Source organism: Dermacentor silvarum, chromosome 7 (assembly GCF_013339745.2).
Source record: "Dermacentor silvarum isolate Dsil-2018 chromosome 7, BIME_Dsil_1.4, whole genome shotgun sequence".
In the NCBI taxonomy this organism is placed as follows: domain Eukaryota; kingdom Metazoa; phylum Arthropoda; class Arachnida; order Ixodida; family Ixodidae; genus Dermacentor; species Dermacentor silvarum.
The window spans coordinates 178,040,509-178,058,113 of record NC_051160.1 but is presented as its reverse complement, the minus strand read 5'-3'; the positions used below and the strand labels follow the sequence as shown (position 1 = coordinate 178,058,113).

General features: G+C 48.3%; 1 protein-coding gene across 7 annotated transcripts in view; it reads right to left on the bottom strand.

The window, feature by feature from the left end:
- Window positions 1-17,605, bottom strand: part of LOC119458726 (NAD-dependent protein deacetylase sirtuin-2) — a 419,041-nt gene that overhangs the window by 338,483 nt on the left and 62,953 nt on the right. For all 7 annotated transcript variants that reach the window (XM_049671396.1, XM_049671397.1, XM_049671400.1 and 4 more), the window contains one exon: window positions 16,914-16,955. In XM_049671396.1, coding sequence (XP_049527353.1) covers window positions 16,914-16,955 — 42 coding nt within the window. The remainder of the gene's footprint in view (window positions 1-16,913; window positions 16,956-17,605) is intronic.

Here is a 17,605-nt window from a genome sequence, read left to right as displayed (position 1 = left end):
AAGAGCTCTCCTGCAAAGATGTGAGTATTCATTTGTCACCTTTGTCCGATTAGGGCTAGATTTTCATTGAAAATAGGACGTACCGCCATTGGACGCGTTAGGAAGCGCTTGGTAGTTTCCATTTGCCTTTGTCTCGCGCTGTCTCTCCGCCACCTGCGCTACGCATTTCAACGCGAAGTGTGTGTATTCGATGTCGCGTCCTGTAGGACTGTATGCCACCGAAAAGGCGTCTCGAGAGACGAAGAAATCTTTGGCGCTTCTTGAGTGCACAAGCGAGCACCCGCTGGAGAATGAACGTCCACAAGAGCAACCGCCAAAGCATGTAGCCAAAGTTTCCCGCGATGTTCCGAGTGAAATTAACTGACGCTGTCATTTGCGATGCAGTGGACTGCGGCGAGTATCAGCGTGCCGATTCCGCAATGAATCTTAATTATTCCTCTTGAGTGTATCTGTGCCAATTGCTTCCATTATTCCGTAAGTTTGCTTCAACTGCTATGCCATGTCTAAGATCCAAGCTACAGCAACTGCAAATACGACTCGTTTGTAGCCAGCTACTACTACTTTTGCACAACTCTGACTTGGCATGTGTTTTTCATAGCAGCATTGCCTCCAAATATGCATTTGAGAAATAGTAGTCCAGCAGTAGCGAGCGATTTATGTCAAATTTGTTTGGTACAGACCGCACACAAAACAGGGTAAACCAAATTGACCATCAATTCAATATCTATGCAAATGTTGAGTGCTAGTGGAGATATCAGAGATTTCCTTAGCAATGTGACATTCGGTACATACTGTTACATGAATACAGATGAAAACAATTTGTCCTGTGGTCTCTACAAGATGCATTGTGGTTTGTCAATGCTTGCTATTGAAGAAAATGTGGTCACTACGCTAACAATATATGTTGGTTGATTTCAGCTGCTGCAACACAGTTTCCCCAAGGAAGCCCAACAGATGTTGAAGATGCCATCAAATCGTGGCTCAGACAAGCACCGGAATGGGCATCAGGCGCCCTCAAACACAAGAAGCCTGCAACGTCTGTTGAGGACTCAAATGAAGGTACGTTTTTGAATTGAACTATTATTGAAATTGTCTTCATCTGCTTCTCACAAGATTAAAAGAGCAACCTTCAACTTTGAGCATTTTGTGCCATGATTCAAGTCCTTCGGTTCCTCGAATTTAAAATATTCTCTTAATTGTTCTTTGGACACGATTTCTTCTGTGGAAAGTGTGGACAGTTCAAAGTACAGGTGATAGCTGGGGTGGACCTCCTGCCCGGCCTGCAGCCATGTTCGCACAATTTTCTTTGCCTTGGTCAGGTGATAGTGTATGTATGTCTTGCTGGGGAGAATTTTATTATGTACTATATATAGGGTGTGGAATATGTTGGGCGTATACAAGGAAGATTGGGCGGGGTGTGTGCCTAGTAATCAGCAGCGGCAGCATGGCCTTGAATACAGTGTACTGTCGACCAAAATTGTTTACAGACAAAGAGATCTGACAAAAGGCTGATATCTCGGCAGCCTCAAAACGCAGCATGGTATTCCTATTTCCAGCTTCTACTTGTATATGCGAACAACATTGTGATGTACGGTTTTACTGGCTTTTAAGGGCTGCTCGGATATTTAGTGTTTTCTGAGATCCTGTGGTCCGTAAACTCTTACGGTCGATAGTACATTGATGCACCTTGCAGCGGGGACTTGCATCGTAATTATGTTTATCACCTCACAGGCTTTCATTCCCTTGTGAATCTTTTGGAGTTCTTAATGGCCATGAATGAGTCGATGCTTTTAGGTGCTAACTTATAGGACCAGATGCAATACGACCAAGAGCAAGAGAATAAAATGTGATAAGTGCACTTGTTTTACTGAATGTTGTATGCTGGCAACAAATAAAAATGGATTTCTTTCTTGCCTTCCCATCAGATGCTGAATGAGTACCCTCCTTGCCCGCTGCACTCCAATCCCATGCCAGTGCCATGGCATTCGTGTGCCCGATTACAGCAGCTACCAAGTCCCTAAATAGTACCTTCACAGCAGCATTGTTACTTTTTCTCTTCTTATTTTACCACCGTCTTTTTCCAATTCTTTTCTACTGATGATGTTACTGTAATATCTAAAACACAGTGGAAAACTCAACCATTTATCATTTTTTTAATTGAAAGATTGTCTTTGCTAGGTATAAAGAGATGAACTACCAAAATTTTTAAGTGATATATTTTGTAAATGTAAGGGTTACATAAATTTCATGTCTAAAAATTCATCCAAACTTTTTTTTTTCTGAATGCAAGTTTTCTTTAAAGCGAGCGTACAATATCAGCTGCAAATAAAATTGGAGATAGTATGCTTTAGGGGCAGCTCTAAGTAGTTTCTAAGCTCTAAGCACCATTTTTGTGTAATGTACCAAAAATAATATTTGGCCATTTTTAATTTTGAGTTAAGGGAAGAAAAATACGTTTTTCACTGAAAGCAGATGTCTATCTATAACGAAAATGTATGTCTTACAAAGATGCACAAAACACCCAAATTTTGGCTGCGTTTTTCCTAACACCTGGATTTGCACCCTTCAATGAAGTTTAAGCTGCCCTCGCATGCTGAAAAATCTTCTTTCAGCTAAAATATTGCAAGATTGCATTCCATACCTAGTAAAAACAGAATGCTTTAAAAAGAAATGTAAAGAACTTCCCATCACTTCCGAATGGTACATTGCTGTGGATTGACCCCAATGATCTAGCATTGCTGCACTTGTGCTACTTACGCAGTTATTTTTTTTTTGCTGTTATTTGTGAGTTATTATTCTGTCCGTTCTTTGCTATGTAACCAGCTCAACTTCATTGCTATCACTCTGCAGATAATTTTCAGTGCATATGTGTCGTAAGTTCTTGTGATTAGTGGTTCTTGCCACAACAGTTGACAACAGTTGAATCAGAACCGGGGTTCTGATTTGTATGCTTTCTGTTTCATGTGTTAAGCAATGTGTCCAGTCAGTGCTCATTATCCAGGAAACACGCTCATGTTTTTGATACTGATTCATTTCTTGGAACATTTAGTTTAATTTTTCAGCTGTGACTAGTCTGTAGTGTTAGTAGCTTGTAGCACAAACAAAACAGGTCATTGTTTTGTTTATGCTACAGGCGACAAATTCAGGTACAAATTTATTTCTCTTTTTTATATGTGCTAAGCAATGTATCTGATCAATGCTCATTATCCAGGAAGCACTTTCATGTGCTTGATATTGTTATGGGCCGCCTCCTTGCATCAAGGAAGAAGACGACGATTGCCGGGGGACGCTGCGCGTGTTCAGCCATCTTGGCAATCTCTGCCAACAGTCCCTGCTTATAAATCTTGTCCCGCTTCTATCTATTTGACACCCAGTCACACATTGGTGGGAGGTGCTGGGTAGTCTCGCCAGACGACGGAGCTCCGAAGCGGTCGGCGCTGCGGTGCGACCACCATGGCACACCAACCAGAATCTGCTTCTGCGCCGCGGACACTGATTGTATTAGTCCTACCCCGAGACCCTGGAACGTTCAACGGGACCGATGGTATCGACGTTGAGGAATGGCTTACGCTATACGAACGGGTGAGCGATTCCAACCACTGGGACCTGACAGTCATGCTGGCCAATGTGGTGTTTTATCTTAGTGGAACGGCGAAGTTGTGGTATGACAATCACGAGGCTGACTTTGGGAGCTGGGATACGCTCAAACAAAAGCTCCGTGACCTGTTCAGTAGGGCCATCAGTCGAAAAATCGCTGCGAAGCAACAGTTGTCAACCCGCGCCCAGACGACCACGGAATCATACTTGTCGTACATACAGGATGTACTGGCGCTGTGCCGTAAAGCTGACAGTAACATGCCAGAGTCTGACAAGGTTGGCCACGTCCTGAAAGGGATAGCGGACGACGCATTCAATTTGCTGATGTGCAGAAATTGTGCTACCGTCGATGCCATGATCGAGGAGTGTCAGCGCTTCGAGCAGGCTAAGAGCCGCCGTATTAAATGACCATTCGCCCGGCTTCCCAACACCGCTGCAACGTCTTCGTGTGAAGAGCGACCGCAATCAAACCTTTCGCCGCCTTCAGCCAAATTGACGAGGATTGTCCACCGCTAGCCTCTTTACCAGCTCTAACGTCGGCGACTAGAACGCACCAGCGGTTTCACTCGTCTAAGCCATCATGCGAAACGAACTCGCGAATCTCGGGGTTCACGCTGCTTGCACCGTTGTCAGCCCTACATCCGCTTCCAGGGCCCCAACATCGTTCCCTCGGTATCCACGGTTCGCTCCACGATCTCGGAACCCTGCTGATTGGCGAACTGAAAACGATCGGCCTATCTGCTTTAACTGCCGCCGTGTCAGGCACGTTGCTCACTACTGTAACAACCACTGGTCGTTCCCGCAACGTACTCCATCACAGGAGACGCGTGAGAGTCGCGCATCCCCACAAGAGCTACTCTTCAAGACATTATTTTAGCACTAATTTAAAATGGCACCGTCACGTTGATCATGAAATAGCAAATGCAGGCAAGGCATTAGAGTTTCTACGGCGCAATGCTAAAACTTCAGTATGGCTACTAAAGAGCTACTCTTCAAGACATTCGTCCCGTCTGTCTTAGAATATGCATACAAGGTATGGGACCCACCGATGCTTGGTGACAAGGAACGCCTTGAAAGAATACAAAATTTAGCTGCATGATTTGTTATTTCAAATTATAGTTTTGCTTTTAGCGCTGCACAAGCAAAGAATAATTTACGATGGGAATCTCTTGACAATCACAGAAAAAAAACTTGGTTTAAAGCTTTTTCATAGTATCTTTCATTCAACAATTGGCATAGACAGGCAACAGTACATACTTGAAACTTATTATGCCTCTGCTAGAAATGACCACACTCTAAAGTACAAGAAATATTTTGCCACAGAACTATTCAGGATGTCCTTTTTTCCTAGAACAATACGAGAGTGGAATAAGCTACCATCGTCAATGGTTGATGTAATATCAAATGATAAATTTTATGCCTTGTTGAATTGATGCGACATTACTTATGTTCCTTTTTCTTTCTTTTTTTTTCTTTCTCTTCTCTCTGCATGCGAATAGTGACTGTTATTCTTTGAACATTATGCTTACATTATGTAACATATTGTATATTTCTAAGTCATGGAGCACAAATCCGCTTAATGCCCTCACTGTAATGCCTGTAAAGGTGCTGTGGGTATTGCATAAACAAATAGTGCCACCTTCCCAGCAGTCACCGCAGCAGGGACTTGCAATGCACGGTTCGCTGAATCTGAGCACAGCAAGGCCACCAACGTTTCAGTCTTACAACGCCTGGAGCCCACCTGGTACTGTATGCTACTCTGGCGACAACTGTGGCCACATTTCAAGGTTTTGCCGACGCCGTCAACACGAAAGGCGTGGCTATGACGAGCTTGAAAGAGATGAGTTTTCTGGCCCTGTACCACAACATCGGCACTTGTACTACAATTATCCACGACGTTCCCCATCACCGCAGGAATTCGGCGCTACCGGTTCATTGCGATTCGTGCGTCATCACTCTCCATCACCGATACGGAGCTCCTCTTCCCCCCTTTGACCGGCTACTTCAACCTGCGATCCCCGCCTGGAAAACTAAATAGTGAAGCTTCAGGAGGGAAAGCTGCATCCTTTGGACAACATGAAAATCCTCCGGAGCGCCCGTCTTTTGGTGTGTGTTAGGTGTACGTGCTGAAGCCTTGGTTGACACGGGTGCATCATTTTACATTGTTAGTACTGACTTGTGTTCTCGCTTGCGAAAAGTGAAGACACCATATAATGGCCCTCCACTTCGTTGCGCTAAGGCAGCCCTCCAGTGTTTGCACTGAGCGTGTTTTCATTGATGGTACCCTTCATCATATTCGATTTGTCGTGTTGCCTTCGTGTACCCATGCAATGATTTTGGGATGGGACTTCCTCTCTTCGGCGTCAGCTTTAATATCTTGCCGTCAGCAAATTACAGTTAAACCTGCTTATAACGAACCTCCATATAACTAATTCCTGGATATAACAAAGTTTTTCTATTCCCCGCTGTAACTCCATAGAAGCACATGTATGTGAGACCTCTACGTAAAAAAGTGGCAGCGGGAGACCCCCTCGAAATAACTAATTTTCCCCGTCGACAACCTAAAGATTTCTCCCCCAAATTTTGTCATTTTTGTACGAGCAGCAACCGGAAGCACCTTCTCCGCCGCGACGGAATGTGAAGCGAGCGCACGTGTGCGAGCGTGTGCGAGGCGGGACTGCATCCCTCAACCCGGTGATCGTGCCGCCGCGGGTGTGACCTTTCCCCCTCCCTTCATTCAAACCTGATCCTGCCGCTTGCTGCAGCTGGCCTAGCCTGCCAAGTCGGTACTCTCCTTTTCCAGTTGATTTTGCCGACACGCTAGCAGACGCTGTGACAAATCACACTCGATGAGCGCGGACACATGCTGTCAAACGCTGGCGGCGTGTGGAAACGCTGCTGCAGAAGCGAGCGAAGTGGCCTTCGTGCTGTTGTCTATCGCTTCAATGCAAACTGAGCGCCGAGAACAAACAGCACACACAAAGCTATGAGCCGCCGATGCACCTACACTGCCTAGACTCTGCCCCAACGCAGATCGCTTTCAAGATACGGCCCGTGCGACCCGCCGCGCAGTACGCAGTTGATGCCAGAATACAAAACAACGCCGCCCGCTATCCCTCCCCCCTCGCTCCCTCGCCGGTGCCTCGAGCGCAACGGAAGAAGGCGTGCTTCCTCCCTGCTTTTCTTTCTTGCGCGCGCGAGATTTAGACACCATCGTTGGCTCCTCTCGCACATTTTCACTCGCACATACAGGATACGGCACGCGGCAACTGCGTTATCGCCCTTGGACTTTATACGGAATATCTATTAGCCAAAACCAATTTTAGGGCCACAACGCATCATAGCCACCATCTTTAGATAGCTTTTGAGGGCTGGGGTTTCGTCATAGTTGTCGCCCCCGGCACTTTGGGTGGCCAATGCCATCGTCAAGCCACCAAGCCGAGCGACATGAAAAGTCAAAATGGCCGCTTGGGCCGGCGTGGGGTGGCAGTTCACAACGTATGATGCGGGAACGGTCCCACAGTTGCGATGCAACAGTGGGGTTACCAATGCATTGGGTTCTATGGGAGCTGTGCCGGGACTGGCCGAAAACGACGTAACAGCCGGGAAAACGCAGCACCCGAGAACGTAACAGCGGGGTTTTACTGTAACAGCGATTGGCAGCTAAATACTTGCCTCTCAGGACAGCGGATCAGGAAGTAAGTTACCCCGATTACTTAGGGGCAGAATGCAACTTTATGGATCAGGAATTCAACGAAAGTGAGGTACGCACGGCATTGTATGATTTAAATAGTAGGTCAGCATCGGGCCCGGATGGCATCTCTAACAGACTGCTAAAGAATTTGGACGACGACTCCATAAAATATCTGACCACATACATTAATGAATTATGGAAGAATGGGGTCTATCCATAAGAATGGAGGACGGCCTGTACTATCTTAATACCAAAGCCGGGCAAACAACTCAACTTGGATAACCTCAGGCCAATTTCGTTAACATCATGTCTAGGAAAGACAATGGAGCATGTCATATTGAACAGGTTAACGAAATATGTGGAGGACAATGACATCCTACCGTATAATCTGATTGGTTTCAGACCGGGCTTGTCCACACAAGATGCCATGTTGTTAATCAAACATGAATTGCTTTTAGCCAGTCCAAAGCACACTAGAGCTCTCTTGGGGTTGGATGTCGAAAAAGCTTTTGACAAAATTAAGCATAGAGCAATACTTGAGGTCATTTCTGAACTGGGATTAGGCAGAAAACTATATGAAGTGGTTAAAGCCTTTCTTGGCCATCGCTCAGCACACCTTAGATTCGGGGACATTAAATCAAAGAAGATAGATCTCGGTGACAGAGGTACGCCACAAGGGTCGGTCTTGTCACCTATGCTTTTCAACCTGGCGATGTCAAAAGTGGCAAAGGGATTGAAAGGGATAGAGGGCATTAACTTTACCATTTATGCAGACGATGTGACAATATGGAACGCTGAAGGAAGTATAGGACAGGCGGAAAGCAGACTTCAGGAGAGCATTTATGAGGTAGAGTCCATTTTAGAAGACATGGGACTGAAATGCTCTGCTGAGAAGTCTGAACTCCTAGTACTCAGTAACAGGAAAAGGGGTAGAAAACCGAGGGGATATGTTCCCGAGGAAGAACCCAGGTTAGTACTAACCACGAAGGCAGGCAAAACTATTAAGCAAGTCGAATCCATTAGAGTCTTAGGGTTATTCCTGGAGGCAAACGGGGCAAACGGAAAAACAATACAAAACATCACAAGCAAGACTGAGGAGGTAATAAGACTGCTAAGGAGAATCACTAACAGACACAGAGGGTTGGGAGAGGAGAGCGCCATGAGGCTGGTCCATGCTTTCGCCTTGTGTCACTTCTCATATGTAGCAGGAATGCTTAGATGGACGCAGACAGAACTAAAGAAGTTGAACAGATTAATTAAAAGGCTTGTCAAAACAACAGTGGGATTGCCGGTTAGCACACCGGATGATAAATTAATGAAACTAGGGCTCCACAACACAATAGCCGAAATAATTGAAGCTCAGCAAATTGCCCACAGAGAGAGGCTTTCCGAAACAAGGTCAGGTAGAGCAATACTCGAAGAGCTAAGGTGGTATCCAAGCGAATCAGAAAATTCGGAAGACACAGTAGAACTAAAATATAGCGTAAGAGAGATCATCAAGACGACTCCTTTTCCCAGAAATATGCACCCGGTGCACAACCTGGAAAGAAGAAAGGCAAGGGCCAAAGCTCTCCTGCAGGAGATAGAACAGGACAGAGAACATGCGGCTTTTGTAGATGCTGCATGGGTCAGAGGAAAGAAAGCCTTTACGGCAGTAGTAGTAGATGCAGATGGACTCACTCGGGATGCTATTACAATCATGACTAAAGAAGCGACAGTGGCAGAACAAGTAGCGATAGCATTGGCTTTAAGGAATAATAAGTGGACGCGAATTTACAGTGACTCTAAGATGGCTATTAGACATTTTACCAAAGGCTTTGTAACCAAAAGGGCTGCCCAGCTGATCGGTGAGATGGACAACCAAGGGATCGAAATCCGCTGGTTTCCTGCACACATGGGGTCTGTCGATCCATCTCGGAGGAATTTGAACGAGGTGGCTAACGCAGCTGCACGAGGACTTACTATCCGTACACTACGCGACCAGGACCCCAATAATATGCTGGAGGAGAACAGGGACCGATTACTTACATATAATGAAGTCACGAAGCATTATTACATGAACAGAAGGGAATTCCCAGTGCCACATGCTAAGCTCAATAGAGCTCAAGCGGTGACTCTGAGATTGTTACAGACAAGAACTTACCCTAGTCCAAACTTTATTAACAAGCTATATCCAGAAAGAGAGGTACCAATCAATTGCGAGAATTGTAATGGCATCATTACTCTGGATCATATGCTTTGGCAATGTCCTGTGGCTTTCACAGACTGCGACAAGGAAAGAGACTGGTGGCGGCGAGTGCTTCACAGTGGAGTGCTTTTAGATCAAGTACAGGCCGTACAGAAGGCCCACGACACGGCGGTAAGGTTAAACCTTACTGTCCTGACGTGGGAGCCGCCTGCGTCATCCTAAGGGTTGATCTTCAGGACCCGAATAAAGTTTATCATACCATACCATACCATATGACGCTACGACGCCATCGTGACGCTCGCTCTTCGTTTCCGATGCCTCGTGCTTGTGCGAAACGACACGCGTCCACGCATCCAGTACCTGGATGAGTGCTTCGACGAAAATGGAAAACGGGTGCGCAATACAATCGAGGGTGCGTTAGAATCGAGTAAATACGGTAAGCGTTTCTTTTTCCAACTTTCGTGCCTAACCTGCATATAACAAAATCTTCTTTATAACAAAGTTTTTCGGGAATTTGTCAATTTCGTTATATCCAGGTTTAACTGTATTCATATGACGGACACTAAATCTTTATCTGATGTCAATGCTCACAGCCTCCATTTCGTCACGTCTACCGACTGTTTCATTCCCTCCAGTAATGAGCATATTCCAACACTGACTTCCTACACTACTGTTAATCGTGATGTGTTCCTTGCACCAAGCAGTCGCTGCATATCTGGTGGGCTTAGCATTGCTATTAGCCTGGTGCGGTCTCCCTATGGTAGAGCGTTGATCGCTCTCCTTAACCCTACTTCTTCACCAGCTATGCTCTTCCAGGGCACCGCTGTGACTTGCTTTACTGACACCGAACATATTTCGCTAGTACCCCTCCGCATCGAATCCCCACTTTTGTCTACCACAAATGATGATCATACTGTGATCACTGCTTTAACGGCCGCCATAAATCACGATCTGACTGCTGCGCAGAAAGAAGACCTTTTGACCCTACTGCAAAAACACAGCGCTTTGTGTTACGTTCACTCCAAGCTTCTGGGGTGCGCTTCCGTCATCGTGCATCGCATCGCATCACACCGAAGGCAGATCGATTGTGCGCTGCTGCCCGTATCGCGTGTTTTCCACAGAACGAATAATCATTGCAGACAACGTTGATGACATGCCCAAAGAGACGTCATTCGGTCGTCATCCAGTTCTTGGTCGTCTCCTGTAGTGTTGGTCCGGAAGGAAGATGGCTCTGTACGATTGTGCGTCGATTATCAAGCACTTAATAAAATCACGCGGAAAGACGTATTCCAATGCCAAGAATCGGCGATGCCACTGACTCCCTCTGGGGTGCTGAATATTTTTCAAGTCTAGATCTCCAATTTTGGTATTGGCAAATACCTATGGAGGAAGCAGACAAGGACAAGACAGCTTTTGCAACACCAGATGGACTTTACGTAATGCCCTTCGGTTTATGTAATGCTCCTTCAACATTCGAATGCATGATACGTACATAGATACATACATAGATCATACGTACATACATAGCCCCTGGAAAGGGTGTGAAGTACCCTAAGGACGCATTAAACATCGTTTAACACTGACAGCCTTTTGTTCCACAAAGAGGGTGGACAGCTAGCAAAGCAGGTGCCCTGTCATAAACAAATATGTTGCACTAATGTTAAGACACAGTGCCAAATGTAGTTGACTGATTATACAATTGGCTCGAATCATGGCAGACAGGCGTGTCACTAGAAGCGCTCCATTTAAACAAGTCAGTATTACTCTACCACCAAGAGGAATAGAGCAGGGGATAATTTACAAAGGAATTGTATGTACAAGGTAGAAGCGGTAGAGTTGCAAATAATATTGTTACGTAGGAAGACGCAGGTGAAAAGCTATATACAAGTATATTTACAAAGAAATGCACCGCACTTGGCCAAGAAGCCAGAGCCCACAATAGCCTCTAATCTTCGTCGTCGTCTTCACACTGCTTGCCTCTTCGTCAAGGCAAATACTGTTCCGTTGCACTTCCCCCAGCGGCAAAAGCGTCGTCCCGGAGCAATTAAAGGCCGGACTCTGAAGCAGTGTAGTAGGCCTTGAGCCTACTGACGTACACGACATCACTAGATGCCAGAGTAGACGGCGAGGTCGAACTCACAGGTTTAATTTCGTACGTCACAGGCGTCACCTGGCGCAGCACGCGGTAGGGCCCTGTGTATCGCGAAAGGAGCTTCTCTGAAAGTCCGACGTGACGAGAGGGCGACCACAGGAGCACAAGCGCACCAGGCGAAAACTGTACGTCACGGTGGCGGGCGTTGTACTGACGCTGCTGAGTGGGTTGCGACGCCGTCAGTCGAGTACAGGCAAGCTGGCGTGCATGGTCGGCGAGGGTGATGGCGTCGCACGCATACTCGTTTGTTGAGATCGCAGCAGGAGGAAGTGCCGTATCAAGGGGCAAGGTTGGTTCGCGACCGTACAGTAAAATAAAATGGAGAAAATCCGGCAGTGTCGTGCCGGGAAGAATTGTACGCAAATGTGACGTAAGGAAGGGCAATGTCCCAGTCGTGGTGGTCCTTGGAAACGTACTTGGACAGCATACCGGTAAGGGTACGGTTTAACCGCTCTGTCAGGCCATTCGTTTAAGGATGGTATGAGGTAGTCAACTTGTGTTGAGTGGAGCAGGAACGCACAATGTCGGCGATAACTTTCGACAGGAAGTTGCGACCACGGTCAGTAAGCAGCTGTCGTGGGGCGCCATGAACCAAGATAATCTCACACAAGAGAAAGTCCGCGACGTCAGTGGCGCAACTGGTAGGGAGAGCCCGCGTGATAGCGTATCGGGTGGCGTAATCAGTTGCGACGGCTACCCATTTGTTCCCCAAAGATGACATGGGAAAGGGGCCGAGGAGGTCTAATCCAACACGAAAGAACGGTTCCACAGGGACGGTGATCGGCTGGAGATGACCGGCAGGTAGCACCTGAGGTGTTTTCCGACGCTGGCAGGGGTCACAGGCAGCAACATAGTGCCGGACGGAGCGAGCGAGACCAGGCCAATAGAAGCGGCGCCGGACGCGCTCGTACGTGTGGGTTACCCCAAGATGGCCTGCAGTGGGCGCGTCATGCATCTCAAAGAGCACAGTCCGTCGTAGATGTTTTGGCACGACAAGAAGAAGATCAGATCCATCAGGGAGGAAGTTCCTTCGGTACAGAATGCCGCTGTGGAGGACATATCGGCGAACGGAGGCGTCGGTAGGTGTAGATCGCAGACGCTCGATGAGTGCTCGCAGCGATAGGTCCCAGTACTGCTCATCGGCGATGTTAGCGAAGTCAGACACAGAGAAAATACCGTTGGCGGTACTACTGTCGGCGTCGTCAGGCTCGTCTACCGGGTAGCGAGACAGGCAGTCAGCATCCTTGTGTAGTCGGCCGGATTTGTAGGTAACAGTATACGAATATTCTTGGAGGTGTAAGGCCCAGCGACCAAGTCTTCCTGTAGGATCTTTCAGTGAGCATAACCAGCAAAGCGCGTGGTGGTCTGTGACAATGGAAAAGGGCTGGCCATATAAGTATGGGCGGAACTTCGCAACCGCCCAAACTAGGGCCAGACACTCACGCTCAGTGATAGAATAGTTGCGCTCGGAGGGTGAAAGGAGCCTGCTGGCGTAAGCGATAACACGGTCGCTGCCGCGCTGGCGTTGTGCCAGTACTGCGCCAATTCCGTGGCCGCTGGCATCAGTACGGACTTCGGTAGGCGCAGAAGGATCGAAATGGGCCAGAACGGGAGGTGTTGTGAGGAGGTCGATTAGATGCGAGAACGCAGAGGCCTCGTTATCGCCCCACTGGAAAGGGGTGTTCTTTTTCAAAAGCTCCGTTAGTGGTCGTGCTATGGCCGCGAAATTTTTCATGAAACGGCGGAAGTACGAACAAAGGCCGACGAAGCTGCGCACATCTTTGACACACTTCGGAACAGGGAAGTGCGTAACAGCATGGATCTTGCCTGGGTCCGGTTGCACTCCATGCGCGTCAACAAGATGGCCAAGGACAGTAATCTGGCGACGGCCGAATTGGCACTTCGATGGGTTGAGTTGTAGACCGGCTCAACGAAAAACGTCCAGGACTGCTGAGAGGCGCTCCAGGTGTGTAGCGAACGCTGGGGAGAATACTATAACGTCGTCTAAGTAGCACAGGCACGTGGACCATTTGAAGCCATGAAGAAGGGAGTCCATCATGTGTTCAAAAGTGGCAGGAGCGTTACATAGACTGAAAGGCATCACTTTGAATTGATAAACACCGTCGGGTGTTACAAAAGCAGTCTTCTCGCGGCAATCTGCCAGTAGCCGGAGCGAAGGTCAATAGAGGAGAAATAGCGAGCACCGTGGAGGCAGTCAAGGGCGTCATCAATCCGAGGTAGGGGATACACGTCCTTTTTGGTAACCCTGTTCAGGTGCCGATAATCCACGCAAAAGCGCCATGAGCCATCCTTCATTTTTACCAGTACAACAGGTGACGCCCATGGACTACACGACGGTTCAATAATGTTCTTGGCAAGCATTTTGCGAACTTCTGCGTGAATAACTTGACGCTCAGCCGGGGACACTCGATACGGGCGTCGATGAATAGGAGGGGCATCGCCGGTATTAATGCGATGTTTAACAGCTGTAGTTTGGGCCAAGGGACGATCGTTAAAGTCAAAAATATCGTGGTAGGATAACAGAACGCGGTAGAGCTCATGAGCGTGCTCGGACGGCATGTCGGGCGCAATCATTTTCTGTAAGTCGGCAATGGCACAAGTTGCCGACTGCGATGGTAGAGGAGGATCGGCTGAATTGTCGTCTACTGCAATAGATGCTACTGAGTGATCCTCGAATGAGCAAAGCTGGGCCAGAGACACCCCGCGTGGCAGCACTTGTGCCGTCAAGCCAAAATTGACCACTGGCAGGCAGACGCAATTCGCCGTAACAGATAAAACTGTATGAGACACTGTGATCCCATGTGTAAGCAGGACGTCTTGCATGGGAGCCGCGATGTAGTGACCGTTGGGCACTGGTGGGGATGACACTAAGTCAACGTAGGTCAGTGCCGAAGGTGGCAAGCGAACGAAGTCGACGGAACTGAGGCGACTAGGGTGTGGTTCAGAGGGATCCAGAACAGGCAGGTCAAGGCGGAGAGTACTGGCGGAACAGTCGATGAGAGCAGAATGCGCGGAGAGGAAGTCCAAGCCGAGGATGATGTCGTGGGGACAGTGGGCGATGACTAGTGGAGTGATCGGCGAAGGAGACGCGGGCGGCACACATACCAATTACGGGGGCTGTTCTGCCATCGGCGACAAGGACAACAGGTGTCGTGGGGGGTGTGAGTATTTTCTTCAGCCGGTTACGAAGGTCAGCGCTCATTACGGATACATGCGCCCCAGTGTCTATAAGAGCAGATACAGAAATACCGTCGACTTGCACGTCAAGAAGGTTCAGATGAGTGGGCAACGTCAGTAGAGGATTTGGCGGCGTAGGGAGCAATGCAGCGTCACCTAGAGGCGCTGCATCGTCTAGTTTTCCGACTGGGAGCGGCGTCCGAAGGGAGTCGGCGAATAGGAGCGACGGGGCTGAGGAGAGCGAGATTGTCGTCGTTGGGGCGAAGGCGAACGGGAATAGGGGCGGTTCGGTGCAGGAGAATCAGTGGCGGCATTATCGGAGCGTGGGGCATAGGGTCGAAAAGGGCCACCTGGGCAAGAGTAGGTAGTATAAGTAAACCGGGTCGGGGAACTCCAGCGACTGCGACAGTGGCGAGAAATGTGCCCGATTCTACGGCAGTGAAAACAAATGGGCTTGTCGTCAGCAGTGTGCCATTCAGATGGGTTGCGGAAACGTGGTGGGTAATAAGATGTGGGACGGGGCGTAATCGAAGAAGCCGGATGGGTATCAGGGCGATGGGCCGAGCAGACGGTGTGAAGACCCATGTTCGCGAACACCTGGCGGACAACTGCCTGGATCAGGGAAACCGTGACTGCAAGTGAGTTGGAGGAGCTGGAGTCGAAAGCAGCCGGATAGGCGGCCTCAATCGCACGCCGGACGATCCTGGTAACATCACCAGTGTTGTTGGGACGAGGAGCGTCGGCACAGGAAGATGTCGCTGGGGTGTTGGGCAGACGGGCAAACTGTTGGTCGATACGTCGGCTTTTAGCGAGTTCCAGGCGGCGACACTCTTTTATAACTGCATCCACCGTTGCCACGTTGTTGAATACGAGCAAGTTGAAGGCGTCATCGGCAATGCCTTTGGGGATGTGGGAAACCTTGTCCGTCTCAGTCATGTGTGCGTCAACTTTGTGACACAGAGCCAAGACGTCCTGAATGTACGTGACGTAGGGCTCTGTGGACGTCTGCACACGGCCGGATAACGCCCTCTGTGCGGCAAGTTGGTGACCGTAGGGGTTGCCGAACAAGTCTCGGAGCTTTTGTTTAAGCGAATCCCAACTGGTGATCTCATCTTCGTGTGTCCGAAACTAAACTCTAGGTGTGCCACCGAGGTAAAAGAGTGCGTTGGCGAGCATGATAGTAGGGTCACACCGGTTATTGCGGCTGACGTGTTCGTACAGGCTGATCCAGTCATCGACGTCTTCCCCATCTTTGCCCGAGAATACGCCAGGATCGCGGGAAGCGGGGACAGCGATGTAGGTCGTCGAAGTGGCAGCAGATGTCGGAGCCGGCTGAGTCGAACTGTCATCCGCAGGAGCCATGACGGAAGGCTCGACGTACCGTCCACTGCGAAGCTCCGTGACGAGGTACAGGGAACGTCCACCTCCACCAGATATGTTACGTAGGAAGACGCAGAGGAAAAGCTATATACAAGTATATTTACAAAGAAATGCGCCGCACTTGGCCAAGAAGCCAGAGCCCACAATAGCCTCTAATCTTCGTCGTCGTCTTCACACTGCTTGCCTCTTCGTCAAGGCAAATACTGTTCCGTAGCAATATGGTCAACTAACGTGTTGGTCCATCTGGCATATACCACTTAGTTGTCAGTGTCCATGCAAAGGACTGACAGTCCTTTGACAGCAGTGCTGCAGATAACGCAGCCATCTCGCAGTGGGAGCACTAACTCTGTGTTATGCAAGAGAAAATACACAAGTACCATCATGGTTGGACTCACGTGTCATAGCACTTATGCCGCACAGCATGGATGACATCGGACATTCTTTTGCCAGAGTAAAAACTAAGCTGTCGTCATCATTGGAGCTGTCTTGCCACATGCACAACTGCTTGCTTCACACAGACGCCATCACTCTGCGAAGAACTGCAAGCAATGCTCTATTCCCACCCCCTCTACATTGTGGGCCCCACCCACTGCATGCCTGTCAGATTACAGTAACTGGTATTTCCCCTCGCTCGGCAGCACACAGAGTTCTGTGGTCTGAACTGCAAAATCCTACACACTCAGAATGAAGTGAGGCTTTCTCACCTGTGGATATGCCCGCTCCAATCATAGCAATGATGTTTTTGCCTGCAGGAAAGGAAACAACAGCACAAATGACATGGCTTTCCTTGTTATGCCACTTTTTCCTCCTAGTTGCAAAAGTAAGCTGCAAGGGTTGACACATCCTTGCACCTCCTGTTGCATCAGACAAAACGACCCTTTCATTTGGCCGCAGTAGCAGGCCACTACCAGGTCAACACAGCTGTTCCAACTAAGCGACATTTACAATATTTTTCTTAAATTGGTCAATTCTGACGTTACTCAAATGTGTTGAATTCAAGCAACAAAAATAATTTTAAAAACTCGCATTACAATTGATGGGCACTTATGCGAATACCTTGCACATCAATTTGTGCTGCACATCAATACAGCAGTAGTCAGGCCAAGTGTGAGAAATACACTAAGTTTACACCCTTCGAGGTGTACCTTGTCCCTAAACAATATCCATATTTACTCGCATAAAGAACGCATTGGCGTAATGAATGCGCCCCCCCCTTTTTCAATCAAGAATTGTGTTTTTTTATTTTCCTTGCATAATGAACACACTCTGAACTTGCTGCCGTGAAGTAGGAGAGACACGGTACGATTCGACGTCCAATATGGCGTCCAGCGGGTACGATTCTATCGGACGCCGTATCGGACGCCGAATCGTGCCGTGTGTCTCCTACTTTTATTGC